At 39.7% G+C, this 22,560-nt stretch overlaps 1 protein-coding gene across 9 annotated transcripts in view; it reads left to right on the forward strand.

Annotated features, from left to right (window-relative positions):
* The window catches only part of msi2b (musashi RNA-binding protein 2b), a 344,415-nt gene that overhangs the window by 103,423 nt on the left and 218,432 nt on the right, over positions 1-22,560 (forward strand). For all 9 annotated transcript variants that reach the window (XM_047379919.1, XM_047379921.1, XM_047379922.1 and 6 more), the window contains exon 6: positions 12,063-12,155. In XM_047379919.1, the coding sequence (XP_047235875.1) occupies positions 12,063-12,155 (93 nt within the window). The remainder of the gene's footprint in view (positions 1-12,062; positions 12,156-22,560) is intronic.

Below are 22,560 nucleotides of genomic sequence, written 5' to 3' on the forward strand. Positions count from 1 at the left end.
GATACCGTGGCTCTTGATACATCACAAAGACTTGCTGTCTTGGTCACAGATGCGCCAGCAAGACGTGCACCAACAATTTGTCCTCTTTTGAACTCTGGTATGTCACCCATAATGTTGTGTGCATTTCAATATTTTGAGCAAAACTGTGCTCTTACCCTGCTAATTGAACCTTCACACTCTGCTCTTACTGGTGCAATGTGCAATCAATGAAGACTGGCTACCAGGCTGGTCCAATTTAGCCATGAAACCTCCCACACTAAAATGACAGGTGTTTCAGTTTCATTGTCCAACCCCTGTATGTGACTTGTCAAATTGCTCTGTCTGTCATTGTTAAAACCAGCTAACAGGTGTTCATAAAAGTGCTCTGAAAGCTTTTAACTTTTTCCCTTCTTCTCTCTATATATCTGCACCAGGCCTTCTATTTCCATAGTTATTTGTGTAGCCCTTCATGTATGCTTTTGAGCTCTCGGAGAGTTAAAAACACATGCATGTGTTGACATTCATAAACTTCCTCTTGCAGATGGATATTTCTCTCTATTGTCTCTTAGGGGCATGCAAAAATAACTACATGTTGAATTAGGTTGAAGGGAAAAAACTGGGTTGAGGAGTGGTCCATTTTTAAAGCTGTCAGCTTGAATTGTTATAGAGATGGATTTTTAAAAGAACTGAAGCCAAATGATCAGAACTAATGTTGCCATAAATGCTGTGTGGGTTCTCGGTTCCCCAGTGGCTTTGGTGAAAATTGCATTTGTTAAAATGTATAATGATCTGTGTCAAATTAAAGTAATGCTATACAATCGTCTTGGTGTTATTGCATTAGCTACTTATCTAAAAACAATAACTGCTCTAATTTAAATTACAGGAAATATGTAATCCAATTGTTAGTGTTAGTTAAAATATATCAGATGGACAGAGCTATACAGGGTATGATAAAAGCATGAAGAAAAAGTCTTGGAACCCTTTGTCTAAGTATGATTTTTGTCATCAATCATCGTTGGTTTTCTAGGGCCAACAACTTTAGTCTATGTGGAAAAATGTTAATTGAAGGTTAAGTCAAATGTCCATTAGCAGCACTAATCTCAAACAAGTACCTCTAAATCTAAGCTCAGTTCTGTGGTTTGTACTTCTTTAAGTTTACGTGTGTAGTGGGCTGTCTGGTATTAAGAGCTCTACTTCCCAATAGTGCCACCAAGGACGGAACAAGGGGGGCAAATGCCACCCATATAAATTAAGTGCTCATCCACTAGCTACCACAGCCAGACAGTCTCATTTGCTCATTATTTTTATTTATGTTGATTTAAGAAAGAAGTTTCAATGTGGTGCAGTATTTGTTTATTGAATTATTTATCTATTCATTTTTCTGTTTGTTCTTATGTCTTTTGTTATCATCCAGACAGTATAATAGAAGCCTTGAAATTCTTTTAACGTCTTTCAGTTTTTGATATGTAACCCATCTGACCACCTTTTTCAAGGAGGCACCTGTGTCTGTAAGTTTGGAGGGACAGCTAAAAGTATATCAGTTATTTTATACTTCAATTCAGTGTTTATTGTACTACTCCACTACAAAACCATTTCTTGGTTTAAACTTACTAACAGCACCCATGGGGATCTATAGTTTTCCTCTTGCTTGAAGCAACTGTTTAGACTTAAAGGCAACACAGTGACTTCATCATGTTCCTCAAATCTGGAATGTTTTTTTTTTAAGCTGGTTTGCGTATTCGGTTTTAGCAGCGTGGGTTGTTGTGAATTTCGTGATGGCCTGTGGTTTTTTTATGACTACTTCAAACCTTGGTAAACCAAATCATTTCCACTTTGTTACAAATTCATTGTAGTCATTTATTGACCAGGAAAGCTTACATGGGGTCTCCAAGAGACACATTGCACTCACTTGTACAGGTCCTTCTCAAAATATTAGCATATTGTGATAAAGTTCATTATTTTCCATAATGTCATGATGAAAATTTAACATTCATATATTTTAGATTCATTGCACACTAACTGCAATATTTCAGGTCTTTTATTGTCTTAATACGGATGATTTTGGCATACAGCTCATGAAAACCCAAAATTCCTATCTCACAAAATTAGCATATTTCATCCGACCAATAAAAGAAAAGTGTTTTTAATACAAAAAACGTCAACCTTCAAATAATTATGTACAGTTATGCACTCAATACTTGGTTGGGAATCCTTTGGCAGAAATGACTGCTTCAATGCGGCGTGGCATGGAGGCAATCAGCCTGTGGCACTGCTGAGGTCTTATGGAGGCCCAGGATGCTTCGATAGCGGCCTTTAGCTCATCCAGAGTGTTGGGTCTTGAGTCTCTCAACGTTCTCTTCACAATATCCCACAGATTCTCTATGGGGTTCAGGTCAGGAGAGTTGGCAGGTCAATTGAGCACAGTGATACCATGGTCAGTAAACCATTTACCAGTGGTTTTGGCACTGTGAGCAGGTGCCAGGTCGTGCTGAAAAATGAAATCTTCATCTCCATAAAGCTTTTCAGCAGATGGAAGCATGAAGTGCTCCAAAATCTCCTGATAGCTAGCTGCATTGACCCTGCCCTTGATAAAACACAGTGGACCAACACCAGCAGCTGACACGGCACCCCAGACCATCACTGACTGTGGGTACTTGACACTGGACCTCTGGCATTTTGGCATTTCCTTCTCCCCAGTCTTCCTCCAGACTCTGGCACCTTGATTTCTGAATGACATGCAGAATTTGCTTTCATCCGAAAAAAGTACTTTGGACCACTGAGCAACAGTCCAGTGCTGCTTCTCTGTAGCCCAGGTCAGGCGCTTCTGCTGCTGTTTCTGGTTCAAAAGTGGCTTGACCTGGGGAATGCGGCACCTGTAGCCCATTTCCTGCACACGCCTGTGCACCGTGGCTCTGGATGTTTCTACTCCAGACTCAGTCCACTGCTTCCGCAGGTCCCCCAAGGTCTGGAATCGGCCCTTCTCCACAATCTTCCTCAGGGTCCGGTCACCTCTTCTCGTTGTGCAGCGTTTTCTGCCACACTTTTTCCTTCCCACAGACTTCCCACTGAGGTGCCTTGATACAGCACTCTGGGAACAGCCTATTCGTTCAGAAATTTCTTTCTGTGTCTTACCCTCTTGCTTGAGGGTGTCAATAGTGGCCTTCTGGACAGCAGTCAGGTCGGCAGTCTTACCCATGATTGGGGTTTTGAGTGATGAACCAGGCTGGGAGTTTTAAAGGCCTCAGGAATCTTTTGCAGGTGTTTAGAGTTAACTCGTTGATTCAGATGATTAGGTTCATAGCTCGTTTAGAGACCCTTTTAATGATATGCTAATTTTGTGAGATAGGAATTTTGGATTTTCATGAGCTGTATGCCAAAATCATCCATATTAAGACAATAAAAGACCTGAAATATTTCAGTTAGTGTGCAATGAATCTAAAATATATGAATGTTAAATTTTCATCATTACCTTATGGAAAATAATGAACTTTATCACAATATGCTAATATTCTGAGAAGGACCTGTATAAGAAACAGTGACATCAGGAAGCTGAGAAGGTAGCAGAGAAAAATTGCACTTTTATAATTAGAGCAATTTCTCTATTGTTCAAAAATTCAAATTGCACAGTTTTTAATGGTTGCTCTAAATTAGACTCTTCAACTTCCAGTAATTAGTCTCCATCTTATCTCTGCCCTCACTTTTAATGACTAGAGATGCATCAACCAGTGTGCAATTTCTGATCCTGGTTTTTGTAAAGCTTCAACCTGTCGAAACCAATTTAAGCAAATTCTGATTTCTCTTTTAGAATTACAGTATAAGAAGATACATGAATAGCATGCAAAACATGTTTTTAATGTTATTTGTTAATAAGGAGCAGAGGCAACATCACACGTCGTGTTTGAGACAGGCTTTTACTCTTATTTGGAAACAGTAACTAAATGAAAACAGAGTTGATATTTTAAACTTTCTCTAGCATTTTATATTAGCGATTATTACTGCTAGTATTAATGAAACAGCTGTGCCTGTATTTGCTGGACTGTAGATCGTAGCCTTAACTCTGAGATTTCCAAAATGTTAACATTTCCAAGTCCAGACAGACTGAAAGCTCAAAAGAACAAAACAGTGCAATTTTCCCGTATTCCCATCTGATGCCCTGTTATCTCCTAAAAGGCTTGCTCTCTCTCGCTCTGAATGAACCACAGACATGGCTCAACATACAGGTCCTTCTCAAAATATTAGCATATTGTGATAAAGTTAATTATTTTCCATAATGTAATGATGAAAATTTAACATTCATATATTTTAGATTCATTGCACACTAACTGAAATATTTCAGGTCTTTTATTGTCTTAATACGGATGATTTTGGCATACAGCTCATGAAAACCCAAATTTCCTATCTCACAAAATTAGCATATCATTAAAAGGGTCTCTAAACGAGCTATGAACCTAATCATCTGAATCAACGAGTTAACTCTAAACACCTGCAAAAGATTCCTGAGGCCTTTAAAACTCCCAGCCTGGTTCATCACTCAAAACCCCAATCATGGGTAAGACTGCCGACCTGACTGCTGTCCAGAAGGCCACTATTGACACCCTCAAGCAAGAGGGTAAGACACAGAAAGAAATTTCTGAACGAATAGGCTGTTCCCAGAGTGCTGTATCAAGGCACCTCAGTGGGAAGTCTGTGGGAAGGAAAAAGTGTGGCAGAAAACGCTGCACAACGAGAAGAGGTGACCGGACCCTGAGGAAGATTGTGGAGAAGGGCCGATTCTAGACCTTGGGGGACCTGCGGAAGCAGTGGACTGAGTCTGGAGTAGAAACATCCAGAGCCACCGTGCACAGGTGTGTGCAAGAAATGGGCGACAGGTGCCGCATTCCCCAGACCTGGGCTACAGAGAAGCAGCACTGGACTGTTGCTCAGTGGTCCAAAGTACTTTTTTCGGATGAAAGCAAATTCTGCATGTCATTCGGAAATCAAGGTGCCAGAGTCTGGAGGAAGACTGGGGAGAAGGAAATGCCAAAATGCCAGAAGTCCAGTGTCAAGTACCCACAGTCAGTGATGGTCTGGGCTGCCGTGTCAGCTGCTGGTGTTGGTCCACTGTGTTTTATCAAGGGCAGGGTCAATGCAGCTAGCTATCAGGAGATTTTGGAGCACTTCATGCTTCCATCTGCTGAAAAGCTTTATGGAGATGAAGATTTCATTTTTCAGCACGACCTGGCACCTGCTCACAGTGCCAAAACCACTGGTAAATGGTTTACTGACCATGGTATCACTGTGCTCAATTGGCCTGCCAACTCTCCTGACCTGAACCCCATAGAGAATCTGTGGGATATTTTGAAGAGAACGTTGAGAGACTCAAGACCCAACACTCTGGATGAGCTAAAGGCCGCTATCGAAGCATCCTGGGCCTCCATAAGACCTCAGCAGTGCCACAGGCTGATTGCCTCCATGCCATGCCGCATTGAAGCAGTCATTTCTGCAAAAGGATTCCCAACCAAGTATTGAGTGCATAACTGTACATGATTATTTGAAGGTTGACGTTTTTTGTATTAAAAACACTTTTCTTTTATTGGTCGGATGAAATATGCTAATTTTGTGAGATAGGAATTTTGGGTTTTCATGAGCTGTATGCCAAAATCATCCGTATTAAGACAATAAAAGACCTGAAATATTTCAGTTAGTGTGCAATGAATCTAAAATATATGAATGTTAAATTTTCATCATTACATTATGGAAAATAATGAACTTTATCACAATATGCTAATATTTTGAGAAGGACCTGTATTGTAGAAAATACAGTTTCTTTTTAAATATCTTCTCACATCTCTGTGCTTCTTCTGACTGAGAAGGCATTCTCACTCAGTAACAGCTTCCCCCCCGAAGAGTGTTGCTGTCAGCAATACCTGGTAGCAGTTATTGTGGTTCATTCTCAGGAAAATGAAGGATTTTTGATTTTTCTGACCAATCAGGCTAAAAATAAGATTATTCTGGTCAACAGACTTACATAATAATACTGAATACATAGATTTATTATGTAGGCTGTAGAATCGTTAAATTCTTATTTCTGAAATGTATTATGTAGGCTCAAAATTCTGGTTCAGCATAAGATTGGACCCATCTTAAGAAAAAGGTATGCACACAAGCAGGCAACTGAATATTGTTATTTCTTTACATGCAACAGGTATGTTTTTTTTATGTTAGTAGCCACCAGTGAGAGAAAAATAAAGTCATTTTGTTGCCCCATGAGCCGAGGAATCCTATCAGCAGTTGAGCTCACATGTCAAAACAGTAATAAGACAAGGTCGCACCTCGATGGAGAGAATCGGAAATATGACCAGAGAGGGAGGGATGGGTGGCCCCGGAAGGAAACCAGGACATGCAGCTGATCTGGAGAGGGGAGTAGAGATGAACACTGACTTGTTCATTTTCATTTATTTATTTCCCAAAGATTGGCAATGATAAAAGTGAGTGATGTTGATAAATAGTCACACAACCGGTTTATCAGCAGCTGTCTGGCGTGGGGTTGCTGGTGACAGCATGCAGTGCTGATAACCCCCGAGGTCTGAGGGATGATTTTGGGAGAAGGAGGGGCGCTGAGGATTCTGCAGCCGCAGGGTCTTGGCCAGTGTAAATCTCCAAAAAATGTCTATAAAGCAGTCGATAATTTTGCACGTCTAGAAGCCAGCCACCACAGGGAAGGGAAAATGAAGCATTATTAGAGGAGCATATTATGTTTTTTTTTTTTTTTTGTTTAGAGTAGGAATGATTTCAAAAACAACTTAGTATATTTTTCTGTTCATTGATCTGGTGACAGCCAGTGAGGTTCACGGTTTGTATTGTCAGTTTGACTCAGCTTTCCTCGGCCTAAACTGCCCTCTCTCAGCCTCGGATTTGTTTGGGGATTATCACTGCCATGGCAACAGCGGAGAACACTGGATGCTGGCATGTGTACTCTGGCTAACATTTACCATGTAGCCGACATGACCTTGTTAGAATGTGAGCTCCATTCTAGCACGCTAATGTGGGGAATTGATACAGCTCCGTGGAAACATTTACAAGTGTCGACTTGTGGCAGAGGAAAAGTCAAGTGATGGCAAAAGTCATTTGGATGTGATCATATTTAACTGGATCCCAAGAGCCATGTTGTGTGTCAGAAATATTTGTACACTCAGTCAGCGGTCTGTTTGCCCTGACTCTATATTGATTTTCTGAGAAGGTCAAGCATATTTAGACACCTGCATGCCATTTCTAATTACTTCACAAGCTGCGTTTATATATTTAAGGCCTTTGTGTATTGCACATTGGGATGTAGAGCTCAGGGTAATATTTTGCATTTGCTACTGCAGCAGGAAAACCCTTGCATTATTAATGGGTACCTTTATCTGAATTAGGCAAGGTTCGGTATGTGATTGTCTCAGTACAACCTTGAATAACCAGAATTTGAATAAAAATAGATATAACATGATCTTGTTGCTTTTATTGAAAAGAGGAAGGTAACAATTGTTTGGAAAAAATGCAGAGAATTTTGGAAAACAAATTAACAGAGGAATTCCTTTGAGTTCTGACACATTCCGATGCCAGAAAAAAACCTTTTTACAGGACATAGACAGTAGTACCTCCAGTTGGGTCAGATTCTTCTTACTTTTTCAGAACCAGCATTGGCTTCTGTTCCAAGTTCTGTCATCTCTCTGGGCTGGAAGATGCTAACCTCTGAAACTCGAAGGCTTTTGGTTGTTGTTATCATAGTTCCTCTCTTTGAAATTCAGAACTGAACTGTGAGCAATTACAAAAAGCTCTCACTGGAAGATAATTATTGTTATGGGTAATAAAAACAATCCTAAACTAATTCTAAACAAGTGGCTCAAACCTTTTTTTTCAGTTCAACTAAGCACAGATTCTTGGTTCTTTGTGTCGGCTGGTCAGGTCAGACCATCGTTGTAGTCGTTCTGTCTCCTTTCTTCTCTGCTTTGCACTCAGAAGTCAGAGTATTCTTTGAAACCATTTTTTGGGAGAAAAGGTCAGAATAGGTCATAAGTTTACATCTGTCTACACAAGTATGTCCAAGGTCAGTTTTTTTGTGCAGTTTTTCCCCTTCTAACACATGTATGACAAGATGATGTTACCTGATTAATAAGCTATCTGCTCTGACGGCCAGCCTTCAGTGGGCCTAACAACTCTAGTTTAGTACAGCGCTTCGTTAATTAGAGTGATGGGTAGGGGTTTTGTTAGTTTCCACTATTTCCGTCTGCATTATGAAAAACCCCAGAAATATTCCCAAACAGCCCAATATTTCTTTCTTCCAAATTAGGGATAAGTGTGGCAGCCTTATTTTAGGCAGCTGACAGACAGTGCACAACATCAGGCAGACAGAGGGGCAATGCTGTGTGACTTTATACTCTTTAGAACCGAGGAACATTCGGTTGCTTCCTCTGCAATCTGATTAAAAGGTTATTTAACTCTTGGAACAATATTTTTTGTGAAAATCTGTATAACAAATGAGCTAAGTGGTGAATTTTGAAACCTTTGTATACTTTGATGCTGGGAACCGACCCGGCCTAATCAGAATACTTACACCTCCATCCCTGAGGTCCATGCTGTGTGCATTCCTTCTTTACTCTTTTTACCTCCATGTAATTTTTCTAAATGCATCACAGTCTGTGTTTGCATAGAACAGTACCTTGGAGTTAATTGCCTTTGTTTGTGTTGCTTGTTTTGCTTATGCATTACATTTACTGTTTTGTGATAAAATAAGGCGTTTTTAAGAGAAACCAAAATAAAAGCAAAGAACCATATGAGAGGCCCATGTGTGGGAGGCCGTGTGCATATGTGCAGGCTTATGCGCTGTGAGACTGCGTGCACCTGGAAAGCACTTGACAGATGGTTACTTCAGCTCTCGCTGAACGTTGACTCTTTTTTCCTCCGTGTTAAGCCTCTTTCATATCGAAAGTGTATCGGTCAGCATTTTGGTCAAGGTATGCTCTCTCGGCCGTCCTGATTGTTTGCTGGGCATCTCTTAAATATGTTTATCCTGCCCCCCATCATTTATTTCTGTTTGATTGAAGCAAGCCAGGGGAGATCAGAGCTTTGACTTTCTTCCTTTTTTTCATTTCTCGGTAAGATTACAGAGCAGTGGCTCAAACATCATTATATGCTTCATCGTATCAGTAAATTCTCAATCTCTAATATAGACTTTGTACTTTAAATGAGATGAGGAAAATATTTGATCAGGCAAAATGTAATTTGGAAGCAAAGTAATGCACGGTAATATATTCTTTTCTTTCTTTGTACTTGCCAAACAGGTGCAAGGAATACAAGTTAGCCAGATAGACCATCAGCTTTGACAATTATTGTTCTGGAAGTTGTCATTAAGTCTCTGCTATCATTATTCCTGATTATACCATCAGGCTATGAAGCGTCCAATGCCTTTCAAACTGCAATAAATTTTATGGGGATTTTATTTGATAGACCAAACAAAAATATAGCACATATTTGTTACGAGTGGAAAGGAAATGATACACTCCAAAAAATCTGGGCTCAAAGAAGAGGTTTGAGAAAAAAGCCATTGGTGAAAAAAAAAAAAAACGAGTTTGCAATTTGCCACAAACCTTGTAGGAACACAACAAACATCTGCGAAAAGCGGCTCTGGTCAAACAAGACCAACCTTCCGATTGACCTTCCTGGTAAAATAAAAGTTAAATAAACTAAAATAAAATAAATCAATCAGAGTTTCAAAGGATTAGGTTAGATAAAGGTAAACTCTATCCTAGAATGGTTCAGTCACAGTTCAGACCTGAGTCCAATTGAGAATGTGTGGCATGACTTCAAAATGGATGCTTACAGATGCTCTTCATCCTCCTTACTGTACTTGGGCTATTATGCAATGCAGAAAGAGCTAAAATCTTAGCTCTGTGTTCCAAGCTGATAGAGACATACCCAAAACACATGCAGCTGTGATTTCAATGGAAGTTGGTTCTCAAACGTATTGACTCAGGGTTGCTAAATATAAACAAACACCTTCTTTTCAGATCTTGTTATAATATGCACTCTGTGGAGCTAGTCTATCACACAAAACCCATTGCAATACATTGAGGTTTATGGTTGCAATGCAACAAATATGCAAGGGGTGCAAATACTTTTGCAAGGCTCTGTAGTTGCATCCAGCAGGTAAAAGGGTACATTCTGTCTGTATTAAACCTGCAGATTTACTTGCATTGTTGCCAACAGCATATATCTGTTTCCACCTGAAACATGCTGAGTTTAAAGTCTCCAAAGTGTTGGAGCAGTCTCTCATGCAGGCTCTGATCAGGCAAAAGCAATAACCTTAACGACATAATGGATAGTGTTGTGAATGCTGCACAGACACGAAACGCATCCTGAGTATTGTACCAGTGTGCTGACAGGATGTAATACACAGAAATTACACAGACTTTTCAAGTTCTCATCACTGCTCAATTAGTCCCAAATCAAATGTTGTGGTAACAGAATCTAATTGAAATACTTACAATTGAGTCCCAGGAAAGAAAATCAACACCTGTGCCGACCCGGGTTGTAGAGGTCGGATGTTGAGATAACATTGTGGTTGCTAAGATAAAAGGTCATAACAACTTTTGGTTTCATCAGCAGCTCTCTAGCTAATTTTTTATCGTGGCAGCCTTGTGCACAACAAAAGAAATAGCCCCCCACAGGTTTTTACAATCGTACTGGTGTAGATCCCACAGAAATTGCACCCCTAATTTTAGCATGTGCTCTGCAGCAGATGTTTGTGCCCTTTCAGATGCTGTGGGTAATAATCCTTAATATTCTTCCCGTTTGAAGCTAAATGAGCCTTTAATGCAGGCTGATTTCTTCTCCTAGCACTCATTAATTGTTTTTTGAAAGTCCATAAATTATTCCTGTTTTTATTAATTAAATTTTTTTTTTTTATCTTTTTGCAAAACTCAAATAGAAAGTTTAAAGGTCAAACTGGAGATGTTCAGTTTTGTTTGGAGTGGATCATCAAGCTCAACCACAGGAGAGGCCAAAATTGAAAACATTGTCTACATCACATCCCTAGCAAGATAAATGTTATAGATTCAGATTTAGTGCAATCTTTTAGTTTTATTAGCATGTTGCCTCTGACTGGAAGCAATATTATTGTTTTTGCTCCCTGACTAGATTCCAATCCATTTGTGGAGGGAGCTAATGATCAGGACTATGGGAAGGAGGCCTTCCTACCTATAAAAAAAAAAGAAATATTGGAGTTCATTTCACAAAATGAACACCCAGAAATATCAGCGCAAACATACTTGAGGCGTGTCAGCAATTATATCTATATATTCAGTATGTGATGTGATTGGGGTGGGTGCTTTGTAGCCCTCTGGAGGACATCAATCATTCATATATATAATTATCTCGTGGGCTGGATATGATTGCATTGAGGGCTGGTTTTGGCCTTGAGCTTGACATTTCTGACAGTGTGTATAACACACAATGCCTTGCAAAATTATTCCTTACATAATGAGGTTTTTTTTTTTACCACAAACTTCAATGTATTTTAAGTACATTTTTTGTGATAGCCCAACTCAAAGTTGTACATAAGGGGAGGGAATTACATGCATACATTATACATTTTGTTGCACAATTTCCATGGGGAAACATGGTGGTGGCAGGGTCATGCTGTGGTGATACAGCAAATTGCTAAAGGTAGCTTTATAGAGTATTGACTGCGGGGGGCTGAATACAATATCAATACAATTGTAAAATATCCCTTGACATCCCAGTTTTTTAAATCAAAGTTTTCCCTTGAAACTGGAAAATGTGAAAAAGGGTATGAATACTTTTGCAAGGTACCGTCGCTGCCTCTCTTGGATAAGGTTGTTCCCCCTTCTCCTGCCGTAACCTTCGGGGTTCATAGCCTTGCTCGATAAGTGACACTACACCACAGAAATGTCTTTGAAACTTTCCTGTGTGAATCTCTGCATTCTCGCCATCCATCATCGCAGGTGCTGCTCACTCAGTGAGTTTTGGTGCCTCATTAAAGATTGTGCAACGCATTTGAAGTCTCGTCACTCATCTTCTGCTCTCACCCTTTTCCTTTCCAGATGGTCACAAGAACAAAGAAAATATTTGTGGGAGGCTTGTCGGCCAACACGGTAGTGGAAGATGTGAAGCAGTATTTTGAACAGTTTGGGAAGGTAAGACTGCTTTTGCTACAAACCTGCAAAAAAAACTGGAATTTATTTCATTGCATGACATCTTATCATGATTGCAGTGCAGAAAACAAAGGTTTTTTTGATAACTGTGGAGATCATAAGGCCTCAGTTCAGGTCTTAGTATTTGGTTTTATCAACAGAAAAATGAGCTAGCATTTAGCAATGCAGCAGTTATTAGCAGTTGGCAGAACATGGTTGAATGTGGCTCTACCATAGTGAATGGCTTCAAATCTTTCCAAATAAATTTTGCGACAGCTCTATGACATTCTGCTGTTCCTTCTTCTTTGTTTGCTGATGGATAATGGCTGTCTGAATTCAGCTGTCTGCTGAGAAGCCTTGGCTGCTGTGGGTCTGACTCATGTCTGTGTGATTATTTAAGAGTATTAATTAGATATCCTTCAAATCGCTTCTATTTTTAAAATCATTCCTGGTGTTGCTTTGATGTGCCATTGGCAAATCCCATCAGAATTGGAGATGGGAGACTAAACTGTAAAAATATAAGCGACAGCTGCATATGTTACTGCATTTAGAAAACATTCTGTGTACCTAGCCAAAGGACGAAATTGGTCCAGAAAGCACACATTTATGTGACATCAGTGCTGCCTGTTATTAAATCGCAGAAGTCATAGAAGAAGCAAAATAGTTTCAATAATAATGACATTTTGCAATTGCATTGTTTTTGTGAATGTTAGGAGACAAAATCATAATCGGATTTCAAAATTAAACAATTGCACATCTCCAGTACCGTCTAAGCATGGGCTGGTAAGCAGAGTTAAGGTATGTTTTGCGAGATTATGATTTAAAATTACACAAACTTTCAGTCATACCATTAACACAAGATGCAAGTCAGTGTGGAGCACAGAGCTATATGGAGCAACACAGAGCTGTCCCTCCCCCACCTGTTGCTGCTTCCTGCCAGTGAACTGGCTGACAGAAGGGTAGCTCTTACAACAAAGACAAATGGCTGTTTGAGAATGTTTGCAGTTGTGAAAAAAATGGACAGTAGTGATGTGGATAATTGAGGAATACCACTAATAGCTCTTATTAAAACTACAGCTGGATAACTATTAGTAGTATGGTTCTGGCCAAAGTCTCTTCATTGGCAAATAGCCAGATTAATGAATAAGTCAATGTAAGCTTGTTTTACTTTTTAAAAAGCAAAACTGCACACAATATAAAATTAGTGGGTCTTTATTTAATGTTTCTGCTTCCATCTACGCTATAAAATCCTAATTATACATAATGTTATAGGTAGCATTTTTTAACCCATATACTATTTTACAGATGGTAGCAATAATTGTTTCTTTTATTTTTCCGATACAAACATTAAGAGAAAGCAATACATTTCCATTTTAAACTGTCATGCTTGGAGAATCCCATGCCTACTTGGCCAAAGACAGATTTGGTCTAAAAAGCACAAATTGTTGTTGTAATAAGCAGGCTGAAATAATGCATTAATGTCACAGAAATATAGGCAGTGTCACAGTTTCTCCTGGGGAGTGTTATTATTTTGCTATTTACCTGTAAGAAGTAGTGATTTACAACGGGTTTATGTCACCCATCCCATGTAGACGGACGGCAGGGCACCTTTGTTCAATCCTGAAAAATGCTCTGAATCTCATACTTCATATCAACCAAAGACATCAATTTGAATGCTTTCCCACAATAAGACAAAAAAAGACCATTTGTGACCAGCAAACAGCTGAAGATGTGGCAGTTGCTCCACACAGCCTGCCATGCCTGGTAAGTAAAATGCGTTTTGCTTACAGAGCAAACAAGCAATGACAACCAGCTGCCATGACCAACCCTCCCAGTAACTGTGCAAGTATGGCATCAGAATCAAACATGGCCTCATACTGGAATCCAAGTTAAAGTTCTGACATTGTGGCATGTTTTAGGTCTGATCTGTAGCTGCCTCCTAATGTGTGGTGCTGCATTTTCCACTCCACTCTTTCTCTAGGCCATGTTTCCCATCCGATCGAGGCACACATGCACACCACTTTATGCAAGGACAGATGTACACAGCTCGCGCGCACTCGCATGTGCACAGCGCTCCAGCTTGTGTGCAGACACAAACAGGCTTTGATACAGTGGCAGCATTTCACCGATAATTTCACCACACTGAGCAGAGATCCATTTCCCTCATGTCATATTCCACATCAGTCAAGGTCACCTTCAGCTGATCCACTCTGTGCAACATCAACACTTGACCTTGAGTTTTAGTAAGGATGGATTTTTCACAGGCGCATAATGTACCATGTCCTGAAGGAGACAAAAGAGCTTTTGTAAATTAATAGAAAGGTTTTTTTTTCCCTTTTGTTCAGGCACTGTACACTGCCCCCCCACCCCTCATAAATCCCAGTTATTGTCTTGACTGGAAAAGAGCAAGGTGAAGGACTTTGCTTTCTCTCTTCTTCTGCAAAAGAGAGTTCAGGACCTCGCTGCATCGCCGGTCTGTGACTTCAAGTGACGATAGTTTATTTGCACTATAGAACAAGGCGAGCAAATATTCAGCATGACTTTGCAATCAATTGATGATAGAAGGGACTCCAAATGATTTTCGACTTGATTGAATGACATAATTGACTTGATTATGCAAAGTTTTATTCCTCCTTGAGGAATCCTCAAATGCTTAGGAGGAAACAAACAAATCAGACTGATTGAGCGAGATCTCGAGCATGTTTCGTAGCTCGCTCATGCACGCTTGGATGTGTTAGCTGCACGGTTCTCGCCATGCGGGATCATGCCAGCGATTAACTGTATTTATGTGGGCACGCAATTAGGGCTAACCGTATGTGCGTGTGAGCGGATTTGAGTGTCTTCTGCTAAAAGATGATCGGAGTAGCTTTCGAGAGCTGTGACAGACAAGATACAGAGCCAAAAAAAAAAGTTAAATAAAAATAGCAGTTCTTCTTTTTTAGTGTGTGTCCTTCATTTCTGACTTTCACATCCCGGGATTTATTAAATAACCTGCCTGTCAGTGCAACCTACCATTATCGTCGCACACACACTGCTCGGTGAACTTACCTGCACACAGAGACACCAATTAATTGAGCTCGCCCTTCATAGAATCTTGGTGGCGGTCGGCATGTCGGTCTGTCACTCAGTCAGTCGGTGTGTTTTTCTGTTTTTTAGCACATTTGCATGTCAGAGGGGAAATTTGCCAGCACAGTGGTGGTGCAGCTAGTTTTTATTATTTCTGGGAAATCTGTTTTAATGCACTTACAGAGGGTTACAAAAATATTCTTACACCTTGAACTTTTTTCACATTTTGTCATTTTACTTCACTTAATTTTAAAGTGATAATCTGAAAAGTGTGCCGTGTACATTAACCCCCTGCGTTTCAAAACTTTGTAGAACCACACTTTGCAGTAATTACAGCTACAAAATCTTTTGGGTACGTCTCTACGGGCATTGCACAATAAAACACAAATTTCTGCCCAATCTTCATTTCAAAATTGCCAAGCTAAGTCTGGTTGGATATCAATTTCCAAGTCTTGTGACATAATTCTAATTGGATTCAGGCCTGGACCATGAATGTGCTTTGATCTAAAGCATTTATAGCTTTGGCTGTACTACTATCTCCCTGCTGACGTAACGAATTCTACATCATGATGCTGCCACAATACTGTCACTGTGGTGATTGTGGGATATACACTGTTAGTTTTCCACTAAACATATTTTTTCATATAGGCCAAGTTTAAGACCAGAGCACAGTTTTCCATATCTTTGCTGTTTCCTCTACATGACTTGTGGCAGGACGACTTATTTGTTTGGTAAAACTATGATTGCCGTTCTTGCATAAAGCCTATGTTTATGAATAGTGGTCCTCACTACATATTTTCCCACTTTAGCTGCCAATGTCTAGGGCTCACAGACCAGTGAGGTTAGGTCAATCATATGAAATAAACAGAAGTTTGTGGTTGTAATGTGACAAAATGTGAAAAGGTTCAATGGGTTTTATATGCCTTTGCATGGAACTGTATCAATCATCACACAACTACAGCTTAAGGCACCAGCAAACATGCTTTTCACTTTTATTGTTTAGCAGGTTCCATATACAGCACTTGTAGGGGTGTGTGTGTATGTGTGTGTGTGTGTGTGTGTGTGTGCATACATGCTGCAGAATGGGCCAATTAGCAGGATGTGGTCTACAGAGATAGCGGTGGTTGGGAGGCAGTGGACGAGAAACAGCTGGTGTGGCCACAACTGGGTCACAGGTTCTCTTTGTGACCTCCGCACATCCCCTCCTCTCCCTCCCACCTCGCTCCTCTTTGTCTCCATTTGGATGGTGGTGGGGTGACGCATTTGTTGTGAGGAGTGGCTGACAGCTCTCACTCTCGCTGCCACTCTCACAGCCATCACGATTAGGACAAAGCACATACCTGAGCCAGGCACAGCTTCTGGGTAACTGCCTGCACAGCCAGAGAGGTTTTTTTTTTGTCACCCGAAGGTGTGCATCTGCAGTGATTGTGACAGTCATTTAAAGAGATCTGAAGTGTGCTTGTGTTTGACTGATTCTAATGCATCTCGGATGGATCCCATTACCTGCTTAATAGTAGCCACATCCTGCCATCCATTTTTTTTTCTTACTCAGGCAGCACACGTCACTTTAGCTCTGCAAGCCAGAAGAGACAATCTTATCAGTACTGCCTGGCTTCCCTTTATATTCAAGGACTCTTAACTGGGGACCGCTGCTATTTCTGCTTGGCAATAAAGCCAAATTAAGAAGGGAGCTTTTTGTCCTACTCTTTGCCTTTGTGACGTAGAGATTGTGAACCTCAAAACATTTTAAGAAAATGGAAATGTTCATACACTGTTGTGTTATAGTACCATCCACATGTTTTGGCAACCGTGGTAAAGATGTAGTAAAAATCAATTCTGCTTTTAATACAGTATCGTATCTTTAGAGTGAATTTTTTTTAAAACACAACCTTTAAGTTGATTACATCTTTAGAGTGGAGAAAAAAGATCCTACATCAGGAAAATTTTAGATTTTTTCCAAAATCAACTGTGCTCACTTACAGTTGAAACAAGATATATACGTACACTGTATAAAAAGACATGTATAGCCTTTTTTTCCTCACTGATATTAAATCATACTAAGCTTTTCCTTTTTTATTTCCCATAGGAATACTAAAATTATTTCTATTGTAAAAGTGCCATAACTTTACGTACATTTCCTTGGTATTTGTTGAATTACCTTTTAAACTTTAGGACTTGTGTCACTCATTTTCAGTATCCTTCCACAAGCTTATCGCAATAGTTTTAATGAATCTATATTGCATAAAATAGAATTTCCACCCATACCTGGACAAAACTGGTGTAACTTAGGCCCTGTTTACACAACAACAATATATTACAAACAAGAGGTCTCTTTTAGCATGTCTACACGACAGTGTTTTAATTCATCTCTGTTCTCCTACTATGACACTAGTTGGTGGTATGTTCTTTGAAACCCAACTGAACAATATGCGCAGACACTTCCTGCTTACAAAACGGGGGGGAAATGAGCACTGTGTTGAAAAACCTTCACTAGATTTAAAAGAGTCAAAAGTAAATACTCTGCAACCCACCATTGTTACTGTTGATATCTTCGTCTTCTGTGGGGTTTAAACTGGTCAGCAGCCGTTATGTTGTTCTATGTTCTACTGATTTCAGTCATACTTTCTTACGGCAAAGCAAAGGCTTTGCCGTAAGAAAGATTCAGTTTTTCCTGTCTACACAACAACAGAGACTGGGACATTTTCAAACCATTACACTTTGGAACCCGTTTAAAAATTGTGCAATTTTCAGAGAAAATATTTGCTGTTGTGTGAACAAACAGTAGAAACTTAACTAAACTTCAAGGCTTTGTGATGGCCACTCAAAAAGATTGACTTTGTTGTTCTTAAGCTTCTTTGTAACTAAGTTGGCAGTATGCTTAGGGTCATTGTCTAAGCACCAGACATATTTGCAGAAATGAATGTGTCTGTCCCTCAGTGCAGTCGCAGACTGTAATTTGGCTTTTTATGTTTCTTTTGGATTATGGGCTTCTTCCTTGCTGAGTAACCTTTTAGCCCATGTTGGTAAATGACTTATTTCACTGTGAATGATGACACTTATCAGGTTCAGCCTGCATCCTTTGAAGTACTTTGGCTTTTGATCTGGGGTTGAGTCACATATTTCCCACAAGAGCACCGTGCTTCCTATTTTAGTAACAGCACAAAACGTTAAAATCCGGGACACAAAACCCTTCTACTTCCTGATCAAAATGATGGTTGGACATATCAATGCTCTTTATAGTTCAATATGATTGTTTGAACAGATGAACATGGAATCTTCAGATTATCTCTTCCTGATATCTTGAATGTCATGCAATAGGACTAGCTCTGGAACACCGTGGAACATTTTACTATGTTGGAGAGGGAGCGTGGATCCTTTCTCTTTGCATGGTCGTCCTGGATTTTCTGTGTCTCTTTTTTATCTTTGAGATCAATTTTTGAGTCTAATTGGGCGATTTAAGTACCTTTTGTGTTGTCCTGATTCCTCATGTATTTAGTTGTCTGAACCACTGCTGTGAACCAAAGTTCCCTCTCTGGGCTACGAAGTTTGAACTGGCCTAATTTCATCAGCTCACCCCACATGTATTCATGAGCATTTAGGTCTAGGGATTCAGAAGGTGATGAGGGAAGGTTAATTTTTGTGTCTTGTGAACTTTTTTGTGCTGAGTTGTATGTTTTGGATAATTATGCTGTTGAAAGAGATTTTACTTTTCAGTTTAAAAATGTTAAGGTAAGCAATGCTCCCTGGGACTGTGGAAGAGGAACAGGCCAGTATTACAGATCCTCTACCTTAACAGTTGGTATTAGGTGCTTTTCCACATATTCATACATTGTTTTGCATCAGACCTAAGTCCCAAGATTCCTGTCAAAGTCCCAGTAAGTTTTAGCGAACTACACAGGTTTATATCGGTGATGGTAGAACAGAAAATACTTTTTACGTGGTCTGCCTCCCAAACAACCTGTTGACATACAGATGTCGTCTAATAGTTGTTATGGAGACTCTGTGATCCCCAAATACATTTCCCAAATGCAGTTCCCTAACAGTGAGCTTTGCAGATTGCTTTACCTCTCTCACCAGCATCCTGACAGTACGTCATGGCAAATTAAACTTGGGTCCACATCTGGCCCTGTTTTCACAGTTCTAATTGTTTTAAATGTATCAGTTGCAGATATGAAAAAGTTCAGTCGATAACTATTTTGTCATAGCCATTATCTGACTTATGAAGTTCAACCGATATTTGGCTCAGTTGAATGAGATGTTGTGTTATCTTTCCCATTTTGAGGAAAGACTACGGCAAGTAGACCTCTGTGTTGTGTAATGTTTATACCCAAATGAAACAAGTCATGGAAAACATACAAATATGTCCTTGATTCTATGGTCAACTTAATGCTGACAAAATGCTGTAGTTCCATTTATTTTGTACACAATGTTTTTAATAGTGACACTGTTTAATGTGGATGACTTTCCCCACAAAACAAGTGATTTTCAATCAAAAATGATGCCACTGCAATAAAACATCTGTTCATTTGATAGCTTTTTGTACATCTTTACCTGGAATGCCGATAAGTGTGGAGGGTGTAATATATAACATCATTGGATTTCATTAGATTATTGGTAATAGCTTGTCATTAGAATCAAGTAACCCCGTAGGGCATTGGAATAAAATTTGCATAATTTGCATAGGCAGGTGGCCCAACCCACACAAATGAGATTCCTGAAAAGATTCATGTTTACTAGTAGTTCAGGGACTGTAGTCAAAAGTTTACAAGCAGTTAAAAAATCTCAGATTTTCTTATCGAAAATAAGTATCTAAAGCAGATGTTTGTTGTTAAATCTCTCACTTAAAAGTTACAGATTTTATATCATAACAACGAATGTTAAGGTACAAACTGCACTGTTTTGTAGCACTATCTAATGCTATGCTACAGTTGCTTCTCTTATTTTTCATTAAATCAGACACCTGAAACCATAAGGGTCCCACTGATGCATTTGCTCAAGCAAAGACGAGATGTGGTGTGAAGCCACTTTAAAAAAAATTGGATGTGATGTAATGGCAGAGCCATGCCCAGGGATGAAAACAGCTTTCTCCACAGTTAAAGGCATAATTAGCTGTGTTGGTTAATACTTCCTCATTGGTTTATTGTAATCTGCTTTGAGTCCTCTCATAGTGCCCTTACTTGCCTGAGCTGAAGCAGCTCCAGCTCACTGACTCCGTTCCTGCTCTCCTTTTTCTAGGCCGGGTCGCACTGCGCCGCGCAGGCCCCAAAACTGACTTTTTAGTTTCATCAGAACTACTTGCTTCCATGTCACTGGGTAGCTACAATCATCCCTTTATGTCCAGGCAGTGCTGGTTCTCTCGCTCTACTGGTCTAGAGCCAGATCCTGGAGGCGGAGCACAGTGGGAAGGAGGAGGAGGAGCTTAACCAGTTCACTGCCACTGCGCTCAGGACGAATAAAGGTAGAGAGGTCATTGTCGAGGAGTACAATGAGGCAGTGGTTTGTAGAAGAATAAAAAAAGTCACTCTTTGAGTGTAAGAGTGATGACCTCTGTTGGAGGACGCAGGAAGGATGAGCAATTATTGTCAGACCTGTCCGTGTCCTATCTCAGCCTACAGCTGCTGTGCAATATTCCTGCACCGCTTCATCTCTGAGAAAGGAAACTAGCTCTATACATTGCCCAGGCTTTTTCTAAGATGAAGAAGATAAAGGAAAGAATCAAAATTATAAAAGCATTAGAAAGAGAGAGCATATAATTCATTCTGGGTCTTCTGTAATCTAATACCACAGCTGACATTTTGTGAGCCCTTATATTTCGTAAATGGCAGAAAAATAACTCAATGTGACCCTTTGTAAAAAGCGCATGAATTCATTTTGCATACCTGCCCTGTCACCTTAGTGAAGGTTCTCAGGTATTGACAATTAATATCAGTGAAATAAACTGTGGAATGTTGTCCTTAGAGAGTGCATTTGAATCACTGTGCAATGATTACAAATCACCTCTAATCATTGATCTCATCATTCTTCTCTTATCTGTTTGATTGCACACCTAAATTTAACCTTGGGTTGCATTATGCTTTTATAAGAACCCTTAGACAGGGCTAAAAATAGATCTCATGATGCAGAATATTAATTGCACTTTAGACTTCTTCACAGGTTCTCCCTGCTTATTGGCTAAAACAGCAAACAGGAATGATTAATGCACAAAAATACAGACAAAAAAAGGAACCTAATCAAAAGGCCACAGTCCTTCATTCCACATCCTCGCCTGGTGCAGGTGCACATTTGCATGCAATTTACATGGTCGCTCGCAGTGACCACCGAGACTCCAACATCTCGGTGTCCATCATCAGCTGACATTCCGTGATTGTTTCCTCTGTGCCGTGACTCACCCAATCAGCTGAGGATATAGTCTGGTTCCAGTGATTAGAAGGAGTGATCAGAGCCCCAATGATGGAGCATGTGGCCTGTAGTGAATATTTAGCCAGAGGCTTCAATCTCATTGCAGTCACTTGTTGTTAGTGACTGAGACTAGCGGTGAGGAGGGCAGTGCAATATAAATGAATGAGCTGTGAATGGGGATATGACTGCTGTGCTGCAGTGCCATACGACGAGGTGGAGAGGGGGAGGTGGAGAGGGGGACGGGCCTGTTAGACAAACTGTTTTGAGTCCTCCTTGACCTTTATTTGCCCATTGGCCCAGCAACATTTCCAAATGAGTGGCTTTTAAATGGCTGCTGAAGATTAAAGATCTATTTCAGAGCTCAGACTGTTTTATTTGAGCACTTTTGTCTTTGTACGCATGGAGGTGGTACAGCTAGGTATTGGCCAGTAGAGATTCTAATGGAATACCTTGAGTAAAAAGAAAAAACAACAAAATCACAGTTTCACACAAGATTTTACAACACAATGAACACAATTTGTGTTAATGCAGCTAAAATAATACATTGCAGTGATTAATAAAGTTTATATAAAGTTATCTGTACCATGTTTTGTTATATTTATAAATAAACTTAAGCTAAATTTAAGACTAGAAACTAGCTAATTTTAGGAGCAGTAATCAAGTATTTATTGTACAAAATATTATCCCTTCTTGCTAGTGTTGCACAATATTAAGAAAATAGAAAATTCTGATGTTATTGAATATTCTGATGAGGATATTTAATTGCAATCAACCCACATTTCTCTTTTTTGTCATTACTGCAATGTCCCCACCAGTCGTATTAAACGTTTTATCATCTTAATCTTGTAAATCTATATCAGGTGGGAACATAAAAGGGATTGAAAGTCCATCTAGATGGCCAAATGTTATTAGTTTGAATGCATTGCTTCTTAAATATACCAAA

The sequence above is a fragment of the Girardinichthys multiradiatus genome, chromosome 11 (assembly GCF_021462225.1).
Source record: "Girardinichthys multiradiatus isolate DD_20200921_A chromosome 11, DD_fGirMul_XY1, whole genome shotgun sequence".
Classification (NCBI taxonomy): Eukaryota; Metazoa; Chordata; class Actinopteri; order Cyprinodontiformes; family Goodeidae; genus Girardinichthys; species Girardinichthys multiradiatus.